Source organism: Callithrix jacchus, chromosome 17, assembly GCF_049354715.1.
Source record: "Callithrix jacchus isolate 240 chromosome 17, calJac240_pri, whole genome shotgun sequence".
NCBI lineage: Eukaryota > Metazoa > Chordata > Mammalia > Primates > Cebidae > Callithrix > Callithrix jacchus.
In genome coordinates this window covers 70696773-70714170 of record NC_133518.1, presented here as the reverse complement: position 1 = coordinate 70714170, position 17398 = coordinate 70696773, and the positions used below count along the sequence as shown (strand labels likewise).

Sequence of the window (17398 nt, the reverse complement as noted above, 5' to 3'; positions counted from 1 at the left end):
ACAGAGTAAGAGAAAAAAAAAAATGCTTCAGATGAATATTCCTTTCTGTTCTAAAGAGTTCTACTATTCACGTAGAAAATTTTAGCTTTACTTCAGAGAAATACAGCTGATACCTAGTAGTGGCCATTTAAGTAGAGCACTCAACTATCCATCCTTTTCTTTCTTCTTCCTTTTTTTTTTTTTTAAATGAATTTACCAAGCCACCAGAAGTGCCGAATCTACTATTTTAATGTCATATTTTCACATCACTTATCACTATCTGAAATTGTTATTAATCTGTTTTCTTGTTTATCGTCTGTCTGTTTCTAGAGATCCTGTGATTTTGGGTGGTACTTGGCTGTCACCCTAGCACCTAGAACGGGTTTCCCTGCACGCTGAAAGTACTAAAAAACATTGAGTGAGTGAATGAATGAATGAATGAATGAACATCAGGAAGATGAAATATGGAGGGAGGTGAGAAATCCGTGAAAGCCTCACAGAATGAACTCAATCCTTGGACGAAAGTCGGAAGAAGCCCAAGAGCTAACAGGCAAGTCAGCTGAGGGAGGGGGCGGGGCGGAGTCGGACGGAAGCCGGGGAGGAGGCCCAGGAAGTGACGGCCCCTCCGCGCTCCGGGGGACTTCTGGAGTCCGCGAAGTCGGCGGCGCGGTTGCTGTGGCTGCCGCGCTCCCCGGCCCTAGGCGATGGAGAACGGAGCGGTGTACAGACTCACTACGGAGGAAGACCCGGGCACCGCCACAGGGCCCCGGAGCGGCCTCGCTGCCTACTTCTTCCTAGGCCGACTCCCCTGGCTCCGGCGCGTTCTCAAGGGCTTGCAGCTGGTGAGTCCTTGGCCGCGGGAGTGAGGCGAGCCCGGGGTGGGGAGCGGGGTCTGGCCCGGGCTTGGGAGGCCGCGGAGCTGCTTCTCTTCGGCTTGGTGGTTGAGTGCGAGGCGGTTTCTACACCTCTAGTTCCTTCCCTCTCCGCCCGGGAAGGGGGCGTTACCCTCCGCCCTTCCGTCGGGCGGCCCCTCAGCCCCACGGCTCCCCGCTCCGGGATCCCACGAACTGGGGCCACCCAGCCTGTTAAGCAGGCCCGGGAAATGCTTCGGAGACCCAGGGCAGCCACTTCAACCTCTTCCACTCCTCTCTGGCGGCTTTCCTCCTTCTCCCGGCTCCACTCTGCACTATCGTCCACAGTGCCTGTAATTAGACTGTGAAGCGCTTTCTGTTTATCTTTTCTGGCTTTTGCGGTTTTCCTGTTGAGAGCCCTTGAGGGCAGTTTAACCTGCTGAGCAAAGTCCTCGATACCAAGCATGGCATTGAGTTGTGTATGTGTGTGTGCGTGCCCAGTAAATTGTCTTCTAAAAGTTTGTTATTGACTGGAAAAGCATTATTTCAGAATTGAGCAATATGGGTTCGAAGTGGAAAGTCAAAGGGCGGCTTTTTGTGAGTCTGTGCGGATAGCAGAACCAGGCATGGTATGCAGCTTTCCATTTCATTGAGTTTCTTTTAAGCAGTTAAAGTACCATAAATCTATTAGTGAAAAAAATCACAGCATCTTTTGAGATTTAAATTACAGTTCGCTTTACAGTGGCGTTGAGCTGTGTCCTGTTTCAGCCACAGATGAGGAGGAACGTTTTCTGCAGTAGAACCAGTGTAGGAAAAATCCGAATGATTAGAATGTTTATGGGCTTTGTTTTGTTTTACTTTGCTTTGTTTTTTAACCATTCTAAGTAAAAGGTTAAAAAACATTGGCTTCCTCGGAAAGAACTTAAATTCTTACCACTCAAATGACTAGAAGTTAAGTTCTTAGAACTCAGATGACCTAATTTTATTGAATAGAAAAACAGAAGTCGGAAATCGGCACTGCTGTTGAGTGATCAAAATGATCATATCTGATGACGCCTGGGAAATCGTTTGAAAGCGAGTGGTAATGTGGCCTATGGAAACCAGCAGGATCCGGCCTTATCTTTCTCTCCATTCTCCCTGTAGGTGGGTCCACACCAGCCACCTTTAATTTATTACGAGGCATCAGGGGCTCCTTCCTACCACTGTTCCTTTGCATAACCTGTTCCTTCTACCGTCTTCCTTCTGCTCTTCCTCTTGTCAGCGGTCACGTGGTCTTTGGGTATCAGCTGTATTTCTCTTCAGTAAAGCTAAAATTTTCTACATGAATAGTAGAACTCTTTGGAACAGAAAAGAATATTTATCTGAAGCGTGTGTGTGTGTGTGTGTGTGTGTGTGTGTGTGTGTTTTGTTCTGTCTCCGGGCTGGAGTGCAGTGGTGCGATCTTGGCTCACTGCAACCTCCGCCTCCCAGATTTAAACAGTTCTCTTGCCTCCACCTCCCCAAGGAGTTGGGACTACAGACAGGTACCTACATGCCTGGCTAATTTTGTGTGTATGTGTGCGGGTTTTTTTTTTTTTTTTTCCCCAAGACGGAGTCTCACACTGTTGCCAGGGCTGGAGTGCAATAGTGCGATCTTGGCTTACTGCAACCTCTACCTCCCGGGTTCATGTGATTCTCCTGCCTCAGCCTCCTAAGTAGCTGGGGTTACAGGCGCACACCACCACACCCAGCTAATTTTTTGTATTTTTAGTAGAGATGGGGTTTCACTATGTTGGCCATCTTGAACTCCTGACCTACTGATTTGCCCTCCTCATCCTCCCAAAGTGCTGGGATTACAGGCGTGGGATTACACTGCTCCCCGCCTTTTTTGTATTTTTTGTAGAGACGGAGTCTCGCCAAGTTGACCAGGCTGATTTGCCCCCGGACCTCCCAAAGCGCTGGGATTACAGGTGTAAGCCACTGTGCCTGGCCCATCTGAAGCATTCTTGCTGCTTAAAAAAATCATGTGTATTGGTTTGCTGCCCATAAAATCTCCTGTTTTCAGTTGCGTTTGTTTTTTCTTTCTAATAAAAAGTGGCAAAGCTAAAGTAAAATTTCTCAGTACCTTATTATAGTTAGTAAACTGTAGTTTTATGTCTTTGCAATAGAACATGACCAGTTTCCTTCCTTATTGCTATTATAGAAGAAAACATGGAACACAACCAGAAATTATTGTGGTAAATGTTATATTTGGACACAGAGAAGACGAATTTGCCTTAAAAGATTGTTAGGCTAGGCCGGGAGCAGTGGCTCACACTTATCATCCCAGCACTTTCAGAGGCTGAGACGGGCGTATCACCTGAATCAGGAGTTCAAAACCAGCCTGGCTAACAGGGAAACCCTGTCTCTACTAAAAATACAAAAATTAGCCTCGTGTGGTGCTGTACCCCTGTAATCCCAGCTACACAGGAGGCTGAGGCGGGAGAATCGCTCCAACTCAGGAGGCAGAGGTTATAGTGAGCGAAGATTGCATTACTGCACTCTATCCTGTGGGACAGAGTGAGACTCCATCTCAAAAAAAAAAAAGATCATAAGACTATTCTTACTTGATCTCCATCATTCATAAGAAGAAATGGGGAAAGGATAAAAACGAATATCTCTTTATGAAATCCATTTATTTGTTTATGGGGAAATGTTTATGTTACAAGAATGCCTTCTTTTTTTTTTTTAACATTTTCTCTAATATTATTTAAAGCCATCATTATATATTAACAGTGCAGAGGTAATTCTGTCTTCTCTGGTCGCACGGCACGATCTGCTCTAGCCTTTACACCAGTGCCCAGAAAACCTCCATCTTCTCCCGGTACAGCTGTTGGAAATGCTTGTCCAGGCAGTGGAAAGGGCCTTCAAAGTTTTCCATCTCCTTCAGGGATGTTTCAAAGCATTCAAGGCCCTGGCCCAGCGCCCACGCCCGGGCCTCAGCGGAGTCCACTTATTGTCTGCTGACCAGGTCTGTCTTGTTCCCAACTAAAACACGTGGGAGACAGATGCCTGGAGCCTGTGACCGAGCCTTCTCCAGCCACTTGCTGCAGTTGTTGAAGCACTGTTCATTGGTCACATCATAGACGAGACAGAAGACGTTGGGACTCTCCCACAATTTATCCAGCATTTCCGAAAACAGCTCCTTGCCAGCAGAGTCAAAAATGAAGAGTTCCACACTGTCTCCTGTGTCAGGAACTGGCACTGTCTTTACCACCAAATCCATTCCTGTTGTCAGTGTATAGCTCTTCTGGAAATGGGCTCCGTCACTGCGGAAGATCTGGGCCAGGGTGCTCTTGCCCACTGCTGGGTCTCCTGCCAGGATGCATTTGGCTGCCAGCTTCACCATGGTAACCAACACTCCCGAGAGCCGTACCCAGAGGACAAGAGTGGCTGCTACAGGCGTGAGCTGGTGGGCTTCGGTGGGCTTCAGGCCCTGGGCCGGCCTGCCCCGCCTCCCCTCCTCGCTCAAGAATGCCTTCTTTAATGTGGAGATTTAAAAGTATTTTTTCATTATTGCTTTTCACTTTGATGGTTGTCTTTTTGTTCCTGCTTTGTCTGTTTTGATAATGTCTTATCTCTTCACAGGAACAGTGTATTATGGGAATTATCCAGAAAGTCCCAAGAGAGTTACATATGAAGTCAGTAAAAGTTGTCTTCCAGTCTGGGGCTATAGGCAGGGTCTCTGCCTTAACTTGAACTCTGATAGATTTGTTGTTTTACTTTAGATGTTTAATTTTTCAAAAACCTAAACATAATTGCCGAGCTCCAGTAAGGAAACAACTGTAAGGGAGAAACTCATAATCATAAGGGGAGGTGTTTTAACAAGGGACCTGCAAACCCTTTGAAATTATGTTCAAAATATTGTACACTTCTGTGTTTGAGTATATTATTCTGGATCCATAAATCTTAACAGAGTCTCAAAGATCCTACAAGGCAAAGGAAGCCTTCTCTAAAACTTAGAAACTAGACTCTGTATATATACTTAGGAAATTCTTAAATTTTAGAGTCTTAGGAGGTTGAATTGGATTACCTCTGAGGTTCTTTCCACTCTTAAGATTTTTTTTTTCAAACCTCTGAGGCTCCATGGGGTTTGCTGTTACAGAACTGAACATTGAAGGGATAGAGTGGAGCCTGTACACACACACAGGAGATTAGAGATAAAAAACATAGCTTTTCTTTCTCTTGAAGTTACATAGCTGTGTCTGCCGTTCAGATATGACCTGAATTTTGTCAAAAACCTAAGCGACCCCCAACTACCATCCACCCTTCCAGAGCTTAAGAAGAAATACTCAGTTGAGAATTGAGTACAAGGAGTTACTGGAGTCCTATGCTATCCTTAGATTTGTCCATATGTTCATGTTTCATTTTGTGAGTTCTTTTGAGGGAGTTTTTGTTTTAAGGGGAGAATTGATGTTTGGTAGACTAATTGCTTGCTGGTACGCTGGTGCAGTGACCTAAATATGTGTAATTTTCACACAGTGTGCAACAAGCTCCACATTGTGTCCATGGTATCCGTTGACTGTCCTGATAGCTGCACAGTACTGGGATTCTAGTCACTCATCTGGCAAGCAGTTTTAGAATCCATCGGGGATTTTTCAATTTATTACGTTGTAAATAATGTTACCCTGTAAGTACCAAGAAACAAATTATTTAGAAGAATTTCTCATATTGCTGCTCTTTTCATTATTTATATATGAAAACTGATGTATAATAAATTGAAATGTTCCATTTTTACCTTGAGGAAGATCAAATTATCAAAGATAATGTCATCAAATTATACCTTTGAACCTTTGTAAGAGCAAATATTTGCCTAAGGGGGAGGCCTGGCCTGTTTCTTCAGACCAATGGGTTGTTTAATTTGAATTTTACTTACAACTATAAGGTTTTTAGTAGTAAAGTTCATTAATTTATAATTCATACATATAATTTTGTAGGTGGAGCCTTATAATTAATGGCCAACCTTTAAAAATTCTTTTTATGAAATATAAGTAGTGACTAGTAAATTAATGGAGAATTCATATTTAATATAGTGACAGTTTTAAGGAATACTTAACATTTCAGAAAAGGTAGTGAAACTGAAATGGAGAGATAGATGCAGGGTAGTAATTATCCAGTGTTTAAATCACCGGAGCTGTGAGTGAGATCACCTTTTAGTCGCTGAGACTTCCCACATCTGTTGATGTCAGCAAATTGTTTTTAATGTATGATTTAATACATTAAGGGAAATACACAGAACTGTGGTTTTAACTTCAGAAACCCAGTCTTACGGGGAAAACCTACACAAACATACATAGCTGTAAAAGGAATTTAACAGTGTTTCATGGGGAGAGGAAATACAGAGTGGGAGTCAGAGACTTGGGTTGTCTGTGCCAAGCTAACTTGAGGCTTAACCTGTCAGTAGATTAATTCCATCTTTGTAAACATGAGGGCGGGAGACTATTATGCTCTCTAAGGGCCCTCCTGACATTAAAAGCTTGATCATTCCCTTAATTATATTTGGGTAAAATTTTATGTCATTAGAAGGAGTTACGTTGGGTATATAGTTATTAGGTACTTAGCTTAATATTCAGTAAGCAGTATTTAGTATGATGACTTCATGCTATTGAGAACAAAACTTTACCCAAAAATAGTAATCGAGCTTTTTTACTTATGGGTTACATTTACCATTAACTTCTTACCTAATTCAGTGACATTTTTCTCTCTTCCTATTCTTGACCACTTTGGCATTTAATGCTGGTGACTGCTCATTTCTCGAAATTCTTCCTTCAACTTTTACACATTTTTTCTTTTACTACAAAAAAGTGTCTGCTTGCTAAAAAAAAAAAAATCAACTGAAAATACTAAAATAAAACCACTTTCCCACGCCTCACACTGCCAGGTGTCACTGTTTAACAGTTTGGAGTGTGTTTACTTGCTGCTTTTTAAGTTTTGTTTTTTTAAAAAACACTTCCTTTGGCTTGCTTGTCCTCTGCTACTTGCTCTTTTCCCTCCTCCTCTTTAACTGTAGAATTCCTTCAGGCTCCACCCAATCCTCTGTCCTCCTGTTTTCTAACCGGGCAGGCGTTCCCTGCAGCCTTCATCTAGACATCACCTCACCCAACTCCTAAACCGTGTTTTTCATCATCCCAATCCAGTTAGGTCGGTTGCCTTATTATCATTTTTGGATTTACTATGCAAATTCTTGCCATTACGAATGTGTTCTTTTTCATCCTCCACATAGAATGTCATCTGTCTATCCGGGTTCTGTGTGAGTCTCTGCCTGGTTTGAGTCCTGCTTTTCCACTCATCCTTTTCTAGCTCCTCAGAACATTTTCTTGAGGTTTTCTAACCTACATATAATGAATGCAGTTAATGTGGTATAAAATATATTTTATTATTATTGTTTCTTGCGCATTGAGCTTGTTACTCCATCATTACATCTTCCTGTACATAGAAGAGTATACTCAAGTACACTTTGAACTAGCGATTGTGTCATGCTGTGGGAACTTACAAAGGAAGGTTAGTAGCCTCATAGATGGGTAGGCAAATAATTTTTTTTTCTTTTTTTGGGAGAGATGGGGTTTCACCATGATGTTGTCTAGGCTGGTCTCAAACTCCTGAGCCCAAGCAATCCTCCCGCCTCAGCCTCCCAACGTGCTGGGATTACAAGTGTGAGTCATTGCACCTGGCCAACAGAATTGCATATTGACTACAGCTTGTGGTGCCAATTTCTTGGCTTTTAACTTGAGATGGGAACTAGCAAATGTCCAAACTTTTTTTTTTTTTTTTGAGATAGAGTCTTGCTCTCACCCACACTGGAGTACAGTAGTGAAATCTTGGCTCACTGTAACCTCCACCTCCTGGGTTCAAGCAATCCTCATGCTTCAGCTGACCAGGTAGCTGGGATTACAGGCATGCGCTGCCATGCTGAGCAAATTTATATATTTTTATTAGAGACGGGGTTTTCCCATATTGGCTAGGCTGGTCTTGAACTTCTGGCCTCAAGTGGTCTGCCCGCCTTGGCCTCCCAAAGCGCTGGGAGTACAGGTGTGAGCCACTGTGCCCTGCCAGATGTCCAAACTTACTCCTTCATTCTCAAGATATCCAGGCAGAACCTGCCTCTTACTATTGCTCTGAGGCTTAAGGTCAATAAGAATGACCCCTATTAATACATTTGGAATAGGACTTGTAAGGACTTGAGACTGACTGCTTCTGTACAAGCTGGATCCTGTCCTTTTTTAACTGAGATTAGACAAGCAGCCTGTGTCTATCCTACAGATAATATTTTATTGCAATATAACCTTCACACATGAGTGTGCCTCATGGTCTAATTGTAACATGAATGGTTTATTCCCAAACCCTAGGATTTTAGGCTGATATCTTCTCTCAGTTAATTAACTTTTATACACCTGAGGCATATTTTGCAAATTTCTCATAGAGAAACTTTTAAAACTTGGACAAGATATAACATAGAGGCAAGAAAAGGGCAAGTGAAATGTTAGATATTTTGTATTTTATTAGACTATAGTCATGTAAAAACTCATCCTGTAACTATGACTGCAGGAGACCAAGGAAGTGTCTTTACAGAGTAGCCTTCGCAGATTTGTCTTTGTGTTGTCACCTTATATTCTGTGGTGGAGTGATTGGGAGTGCCTTACCTAACATCTGTCTGAAGGAGGTTGTTTGGGACATGCTGGGCTATTTCATGCTTCACTAGCTTACAGAAAATCAGAGGGATAGTACCTATGTTTTTTCTTTTATATAAAGTATTTTCAGCTGTGGGGATATATACATTTTTGTGTAGCCAGTAGGAGGGAGAGGAAATCCCTTAAAGGTTTGGATACCAGTGTAGGTTTGAACTATTTTTTTAACTTTTTATTTTGAAATAATTATAGATTCACAGGAAACAAACAAAAAAAAAGTGTACAGGGAGGTCCCATGCACTTATTTGTGTGTGCATGTGTGTGTAATTCTGTGTAATTTTACCACATATATTGCTTTCTGTAATCAGCTACCACAATCAAGGTACTGAACTGTGCCATCAGCATAGAGCTTCCCTGTGCTACCCCTTTGTAGCCACACCCTTCCCCTTTCTCTTGGCTGCGACTAATTTGTTAGCCATCATTATTATTACTATGATTATGATTATTATTTTTTTTTTTGAGACGGAATTTCGCTGTTGTTACCCAGACTGGAGTGCACTGGCACGGTCTCGGCTCTCTGCAACCTCTGCCTTCTGGGTTCAAGCAATTCTCCTGCCTCAGCCTATTCTAAGAATGGGCTATGAATGGAATCATACAATATGTAACCTTTTGAGATTGGATTTTTTTTTCTTTGAATAATTCTCTGGAGATTCATCTAGGACATTACATATATCAAGTTTGCTCCTTCTTATTGCTAATATTCCGTAGTATGGATATACCACAGTTTGTTTTAACTATTGCATCTGGAATGTTTCTAGTTTGGGGCTATTATGAATAAAATTGTAATAAACATGTACCAGTTTTTGTACAAACATAAAGTTTTCATTTCCTTGAGATAGATGCCCAAAAGTTCTCTTACTGGGTCGTATGGTAGACACATGCTTAGTTTTGAAAGAAACTGCTGAACTGTTTTTCAGGATGGCTGTACCATTGACTCTTTTTTTTTTTTTTTTTTGAGACGGAGTTCGCGCTTGTTACCCAGGCTGGAGTGCAATGGCGCGATCTCGGCTCACCGCAACCTCCGCCTCCTGGGTTCAGGCAATTCTCCTGCCTCAGCCTCCTGAGTAGCTGGGATTACAGGCACGCGCCACCATGCCCAGCTAATTTTTTGTATATTTTTTAGTAGAGACGGGGTTTCACCATGTTGACCAGGATGGTCTCGATCTGTTGACCTTGTGATCCGCACACCTCAGCCTCCCAAAGTGCTGGGATGACAGGCTTGAGCCACCACGCCCGGCCCCATTGACTCTTTTGAATGAAAATGTTTTGTGGGATAAGATGTTTACTGTTGCTATGAAAATTATTTGTTGATTTTGGTAGCAATCCTGTTGCCATTAACCCGTCTGGTTGCTTCTACTGGCCTGACGGGGTGAGAAGGTAATTAATTCCCTAAAGGGAAATTAATGCCTCTGACTTGGGGCATCAGTCATTTTGATGGTTTCGGCAGTCAGAAGGAAACTCCCTCAGCTTCCTCAAAACCCACACAAACTGCCCCAGCAGAGCACTCTTCTCTGTCTTTCCTTCTGTTTCTAGAGAAGAGTTAGCCCCAAACCTGAGCCCTGAATCCTATCTTTAGAGAGCCATTTTTCTACCTCTGTCTTTAGACCCACCCATCTTGCTGGTTTCTGCCTAAGCATTTAAACATGCTCAGTTCTCTCCCATGTTGAAATTCCCTTCTCTTTGACCTCATCCACTACTGCCCTATCTGGCCATTCTTTCCCAGCCACACTTGTTGACTCTGCTATCTCTTATTTCTCTGCCTTACCCTCCCCTCACTTCCCAATATACAGTATTGTAATCCAGCTTCTCTACCTGACTACCCCGGAACTTGTCTTGCTGGTGTCACTAGCAGCCTTCTGATAGCTCAGTCTAAGGTAGGTGTTTCAGTGTTGTTCTTACTTGACCTCTAAGTAGCATTGAGCATTCTTGATTACGTGTGTAAGTGTGTAAATACTTTTTTCTTGTTTACTACCCTTTTGATTGCTGCTCTTAGTTGTCCTTTGCTGGTTTCTTCCCCTCTGCATATCCCGTAAATCTTCAGTTCCTCGGATTTCCACATAAGGCTGTCTTTCCTCATTTGGGTCATCTCACTCTCCCACTATGCTGCCTCCCACATCTTCATCTGCATCTCAGACCTTTCAACTGCAGACTCATATGTTCATTTGCTTTCCAACTACATCTCCACCTAACTCTTCCACAGACCCCTCAATCACAGCACATTTAAAACGAATTTATTCTTTTCCCCACCACCTTTGCCTTTTAAAAAATCCTGACTCTTTCTTCGGTGAGGACCAGTATTGTTAGTATCACATATACAGCGGTTGGAAGTAGTTAAAAACCACTTGCATATATTTGGTTGCCAAGTTAACTAGAGTTAACATTCTCCACTCACCATACCAAGCATCCTGACCCCATACCAGTCACCCACAGCCTGCCATGGCCAGTAGCCATCTCATTAGCACTCCAGAACTCTTGCTTCTGTCATCAGTCGAGTTGCGTTGTTCTCATACTGCTTTATGCTGATTATACTTTTGTGGCCAAACTGTTAAATATTACAAAGCTGAAACTGAGTGTGAAAAGGATTTTTTTAAAAAACTAAACTGAATGCTTTGGGAAGACTGAAAGATAAGTTACTAAAATATTTATCTGCCATGGAATTAAGGAAGAGCGAGGCAACTGAAAAAGGCTGGTAAAACTAGTTTGACTCTAGAAAGATTCTCAAGTGTTTAAGATCTCACTTCACTTCCAATAACATCAGTCCGGAAGTGGTAGTCCATAGATGAGAAAGTGATTAGTGCAGAAAACGTGGAATTCCAGTCAGTAGACCTGTAAAGAAAAGACTCACTTCAAAAGATGAAGAATAAATGTGCCTTTTTTTTTTTTGAGGCAGAATCTCACTCTGTCACCCAGACTGGAGTGCAGTGGTGCGACTTGACTCTCTGCAACTTCCACCTCCCAGGTTCAAGCCTCAGTCTCCTGCGAAGCTGGGATTATAGGCACCTGCCACCATGCCTAGCTAATTTTTGTATTTTTAGTAGAGATGGGGTTTCGCTATGTTGGCCAGGCTGGTCATAAATGTGTCTTTTTAAGTTAAAGTATTTAAGGTACACATGTGTTTCTCGTATTCCACATTATTTATAGGCGTCTTGTCTGATACGAGCTTTTTGCATGCTGTCTGATAAGAGCTTCTGCTGCCTCTCTCAGTGATTGCCTCTCTTCTCCATTGCTGCTAATCGCTATCATTTGCCCTGACTTCCTACATCAGCTTCCCAGTTGTGTGTCTGCCCCAAAAGGTTTGCCTTACCTCTGGTCCTTTCTCCATATTGTAGCCAGTTTAAGAACTATTGAAAGCCTAAACCTGATCATTATCAACATTTACTTTAAAACCCTTAAGAGCCAGACTCTTTAATGAATGAGGACATTTAGATCTGGCCTCAGCTTGCCTCTCTGGTCTCATATAATGATGTGCATGCTGCCATTCTCTTCCCTCAAACTCTACTTGAGCCATGTTGATTTGACTGACTTTGACAGTCCAGTTGGAGGTCGGGGTATGTATCTGTATGTTGGGTCATGGGGGCAGGTGCCATGCTCTCTCATTTCTGGGCCTTTCTGTGTACTGCTTCTCTGCTGGGAATTTCTTTCTTTAATCTCTAATCCCCAAAAGTGACTCTGTTCTTCAGGCCTCAGCTTTCTCCTTCAGGAAGCCTTTCCTGACCCTGAAGTTGAGCGTCTCTCCTATGTGCTTTTATAACAGTATATATTTCCCCTGTTCTGGCATTAGTACACGATGGGTTAATTAATTATTTATGTACCTGTATTTCCTTCAAGGCAGCCAAACTGTAAGTTCTGTGTAGATGGGGTTTATTGACTAATCTCGTTTGCCATAGTCTCCACGTTGTAAATATTTGAGTAAACAGATGTTATTCAGAAACAGCTTTCTAAATACTGCAGGTATTCTGAAAAACACTTAAGAGAAATGTTTTTCTTCGTTTATAGCTGCTGTCTCTGCTGGCCTTCATCTGTGAAGAAGTTGTGTCGCAATGTACTTTGTGTGGAGGACTTTATTTTTTTGAGTTTGTAAGCTGCAGTGCCTTCCTTCTGAGTCTCCTCATACTGATTGTTTATTGCACTCCCGTTTATGATATGGTTGATACCGCAAAAGTAAAAGCATCGGTAAGCATGGGAAAATATCATTCCTAAATTAAGAGCACAGCTATTTTGTAATCTGGCATAGTTTTATTGTTCAAAGCAGTAATGTTTTCAAACTTGACAACATGAAAAGATAGTATCCCTTGTTCCAACTTGCTCTGCTTCTAAGCACCTCGTTTTCCTACCAAGGGGATGATAGAGAGGGAAAGTGAGATTAGAATGAGGGTGACAGACACTGCCAATAGCTTACAGTTATTGGTGGTTTAATGTAATTCACATTAGACTTAAAAAGCCTAGGATTTTGCCACTTCTGATTTCTTCCCCTACCCATTTTTTTTTTTGAGACGGAGTCTCACTGTCTCCCAGGCTGGAGTGCAGTGGTGCGATCTTCTGCCTCCTGGGTTCAAACGATTCTCCTGCCTCAGCTTCCCGAGTAGCTGGGATTACAGGCATGGGCCACTGTAATTTTCGTATTTTTAGTATAGACAGGGTTTCACCATGTTGGTCGGGCTGGTCTCGAACTCCTGACCTTGTGATCCGACTGCCTCTGTCTCCCAAAGTGCTGGGATTATAGGCGTGAGCAATCGCACCCGGCCTGATTTCTCATTTTTGAGTGTTACTTATTGGTTCTACAATTATTATTATTATTTTTTTCTTTGGGCTTAGTAGCTAGGTTCTACAATTATTAATTGTGTACCTTTGTTATCTGCCAGACATTAATATGCTAGACACTGGCAATAGAGTAATGAACTAATGTGAAATATTTCTGGAGCCTTAAAATAAAACAACATTTAAAACTTAAAGCTTCAGTGATTGGGGAAAATATAACAACATGTAATTCTTCCTATATTTTGCTTTAAAGTTATTATGAAAAGTTGTCTATAAGTGAATTAAGAATGCATTTGTTGAATTTATTCATAAATTTTATAAAAATAAAAACTACTTGAGAGTCTTTTATATTTTACAAAATTAGAAATGCTTAACTTTTTAAAGACTTTGTTTGCTGACCCTATAAGGTTTTCTTGTTTTGTTTTGTTTTTGAGATGACCTCACTTTGTCGCCCAGGCTGGAATGCAGTGGTGCGCTCTCATCTCACTGCAGCCTGTGCCTCCCAGGCTTAAGCAATCCTCCCACCTCAGCCTCCCCAGTAGCTAGGACTATAGGTGTGGACCATCATGCCTGGCTACATTTTTTTGTAGAGATGGGGTTTTGCTTTGTTGCCCAGGTTGGTCTCAAACTTCTGGATGCAAGTGATCCATCCACCTTGGCCTCCCAAAAGTGCTGGGATTACAAGCATGAGCTACTGTGCCTGGCCCTGACCCTTCTGAGTAGCTGGGTAGTAGCTGTGACTGCAGGTGTGTGCCACCATGCCCAGCTAACTTTTTTGATTTTTAGTAGGGCTGAGATCTTGCTATGTTGCCTAAGCTGGCCTTGAACTTCTGGGCTCAAGCACTCCTCCTGCCTTGGCCTTCCAAAGTACTGGGCTTACAGGCCTGAACCAATGCCTGGCCTGATTTTGTCCTCTTACAAACAAGAGATAACAGTATAAAACAAACCAGTAAGATTCTATTATTTTAAATTAATAAGAAGCAAGCATTAATTATATATTGATTATACACATAAGAAAGTTACTTTTTTCTGTATAATCTTTTGTACCTCTTGAATTTCGTGCTATAGGAACCTATTACCTTTTTATAAAAATATATTCTAAGTTAAAAAATAGGCTGGGGGTGGTGGCTCACACCTGTAATCCCAGCACTTCAGGAAGCTAAGGCAAGAGGAGCACTTGAGGCCAGGAGTTCAACATAGTGAGACCCCATCTGTACAGAAAATGTATAAAAATTAGCTGGGTGCGGCGATGCATGCCTGTAGTCCTAGCTACTCAGGAGGCTGAGACAGGAGGATCACTTGACCCTAGGAGGTCAAGATTGCTGTGAGTTATAATCATTCCATTGTACTCCACCCTAGTGACAGAGTGAGACCCTGTCTCAAAAAAAAAAAAAGTTTATACCAAACAGTTAAACATTAACTTTGAAAAATAAGTAGAGTCTGAACCAAATCTCTCGAGCATTTGATGAGCACTTACACACAGTTCTTGGTATAGTCAATATGTGACCATTCTGTTATCTTGGCTAGTAATACAGGTAGCTGCTGTCAGCATGTATGTACTATATGCCAGTTACTCTACGTGTTGTGTTTTAGAATCCTTACACCTTATGCCCATTTCTCTTTAGGAAACTTAGGTTCGGAGTTGTTAAGGAACTTGCCCAAAGTTAACACAGCTAGGATGAAAAATGAACTGGGTTTGAGCTCAAGGCAAGCCCTTACACTCTGTGACTTAGGCAGAATCCTTTTAAAAAACTTTTTTTTATATTTTACTTTAAGTTCTGGGATACATGTGCAGAACAGCAGAATAGCTATTACATAGGTATACATGTGCCGTGGTGGCTTGCTGCACCTATCAACCCGTCATGTAGGTTTTAAGCCCCACATGAATCAGGTATTTGTCCTGTTGCTCTCCCTCCTCTTGACCCCCACCCCCTGAAAGTCTCTGATGTGTGATGGTCCCCTCCCTGTGTCCATGTGTTCTCATTGTTCAACTCCCACTTATGAGTGAGAACATGCGGTGCCTGGTTTCTTGTTCCTCAATAGTTTGCTAGGAGCAGAACCCTATTGGAATCAGTGCCCTACCAACTTGGGGTGCCGTCATGACTAATGCCATTGCTGTAGGAAACTCTATGACAATAACAGAACTCATTTGTTTTATGAAATATATATTACGAGGATACAGATAATCCTTAGAATTTTTGTTAATTGTATTTGTAGTCTTTGAAAGTTTTCCTTTTTATAGATGTATATGCCCTAAGATTTGGACAAGGGAAAAGTTCTCAAGTACCTGAGCTGGTTGATTTATAGTTTGAATGTGTAAAAAAAAAAAAAAAAATATATATATATATATATATATATATATATATATATATATTATATATATAAAACCATTCCAAATTCTGGCTGGAAACATTTATATTTAAAAAATTAAAGATTGAAATCATTTTGTCATTTCTTATCTCAATAGTGAAACAATATCACTAACCCTAAAAATATTTTTAGAAATGTTTAGTTTTTATTTTAATGCTGCTTCTGTAGTGTTTAAAGCACACTGATCATTTTGTCAAGAAACAGTGTATAATATTGTCCAGTTTAGTATCATTTTGACAAGAAACAACGTTATAATAATTACCAGTTTAGTATAATGGTGTAACCTAAAAAAAGTAAAACAGTTATTATATCAAACTTGAGCATTTAAAAAATCATTTTAGAGTAAATACTGGTTTAAAAATACAGAAAAAAAAGAAAATCAGTTATTTCATTTAAAAATAGCTTTGTATTATTTTGCTACATTCCTTTCAAGTCTTTTGTTTCCATTCGTAGATGATTTTTAAAATTTAAAATATTTTGTAATCACAGAACATATATTCTACTTTTTACCTAATGTCATAAGGATTTTTTTTTTGTTTTGGAGACAGTCTCACCCTGTTGCTCAGGCTGGAGTGCAGTGGTACCAATCAGTAGGTAAATGCATCATATAAGCTCACTATGGATTACCCACTTGGAACAGTTGATGGCAATATGTTATTCCAGAAAGCTGAAGTGTCTAAAAAGCATACTATTGGCATACTTCTATTTGATAATGGGTGTTTTTTAAAATTCTCTCTTTTCAAAGTGCTTTCAAAGCATTGGAGAACTCTCAGAAATGTCATGCTACCGTAAGATACTTTGAAAGGAAAGAAAAATGCTTTTTTGCTGGAAATAAGATGGAACTGTAATAAATGCTTGGTTTTGATAATTTTAATATGTCCCAGAGAAGAAAAAGAGGACACACACATGAGGTCTTTTCAGGGATTGGTTTTTTTTTTTGAGACTGGATAATAAAAAAGTCCCAATTAGCTGGGACTGCAGGCTCCTGCTACCTCTCCTGCCCCAGGAGACTGTTGTTACTAAAAGATGATCTCTCCAGTCTGGGTAACAACAGTGAAACTCCATCTCAAAAGAAGAAAAAAAAGATTATCTTGTAATGTGCTCTCTCAATATGCCCAGCCCAATGTGGGTACTGTTTTTTTACAGGGTATTTATTGAATGCCAGGCTTATTGAAAAGTTAGAAGTTTGGGTATGTAAGTTTGGGTTGTATCAAGGAAAAAAGTAACCAGAGCTTTTTAAAGTTAAAAATGAAAAAGTTCGTTTCCACGAATCTAACTATATTGTATTATTTTTGTGTTTTACATCCGTGCATAGGATTTTTATATTGCTTTGGGAACAGGATTTGTGTTTTTGTTGGCGTCCATCATTTTTGTTTCCACACATGACAGGACTTCAGCTGAAATTGCTGCAATTGTAAGTACCTTGTATTTTTAACATTGGTTATTTTTGTTTCCTTATAAATACGGAATTTGGAGAGTACTTGACAAGTTATACAGTATGTTAGAGTTGTTTTTCTTTTAACTTATTTTTCAGTGTAATTTCAAATAGAAGACCTAAAAGCAAATCAGTATGATAGCCTTTAAAACCTAGAGCCTATAGGATTTGACTGAATTTTGTTTAAAAACAATCCATTTATTCCACATAAGAATGTGTTATTGCTAATGGCAGTGGTAAAATTGACTTTATTGTCTTGTATTTCTCCACTTTCAGTTCAACAAATGCACACTTATGTGCCA

At 40.9% G+C, this 17398-nt stretch overlaps 3 protein-coding genes across 6 annotated transcripts in view; 1 reads left to right on the top strand and 2 right to left on the bottom strand.

Moving 5' to 3' along the window:
• Window positions 1–613: 613 nt before the first annotated feature.
• CMTM6 (CKLF like MARVEL transmembrane domain containing 6) overlaps window positions 614–17398 on the top strand; it is a 23344-nt gene continuing 6559 nt past the window's right edge. Inside the window, exons 1-3 of the mRNA XM_002759717.6 lie at window positions 614–821; window positions 12530–12706; window positions 16977–17075. Coding sequence (XP_002759763.1) covers window positions 684–821; window positions 12530–12706; window positions 16977–17075 — 414 coding nt within the window. The 5' untranslated portion in view covers window positions 614–683. The remainder of the gene's footprint in view (window positions 822–12529; window positions 12707–16976; window positions 17076–17398) is intronic.
• Window positions 3468–4226, bottom strand: LOC103788897 (intraflagellar transport protein 27 homolog). Its single transcript, XM_035278031.3, is given in 1 exon segment — window positions 3468–4226. A coding segment is annotated over 1 exon segment (561 nt). The 5' UTR covers window positions 4198–4226; the 3' UTR covers window positions 3468–3636.
• CMTM7 (CKLF like MARVEL transmembrane domain containing 7) overlaps window positions 3468–17398 on the bottom strand; it is a 104865-nt gene continuing 90934 nt past the window's right edge. For 2 of the 4 annotated variants that reach the window (XM_035278035.3, XM_035278038.3), the window contains one exon: window positions 3468–5476. In XM_035278035.3, the coding sequence (XP_035133926.1) occupies window positions 5472–5476 (5 nt within the window). In that variant the 3' untranslated portion in view covers window positions 3468–5471. Of the gene's footprint in view, window positions 5477–5855; window positions 11360–17398 lie in introns of those variants that run through there. The other 2 variants (XM_035278036.3, XM_035278032.3) reach the window with 2 other exon arrangements.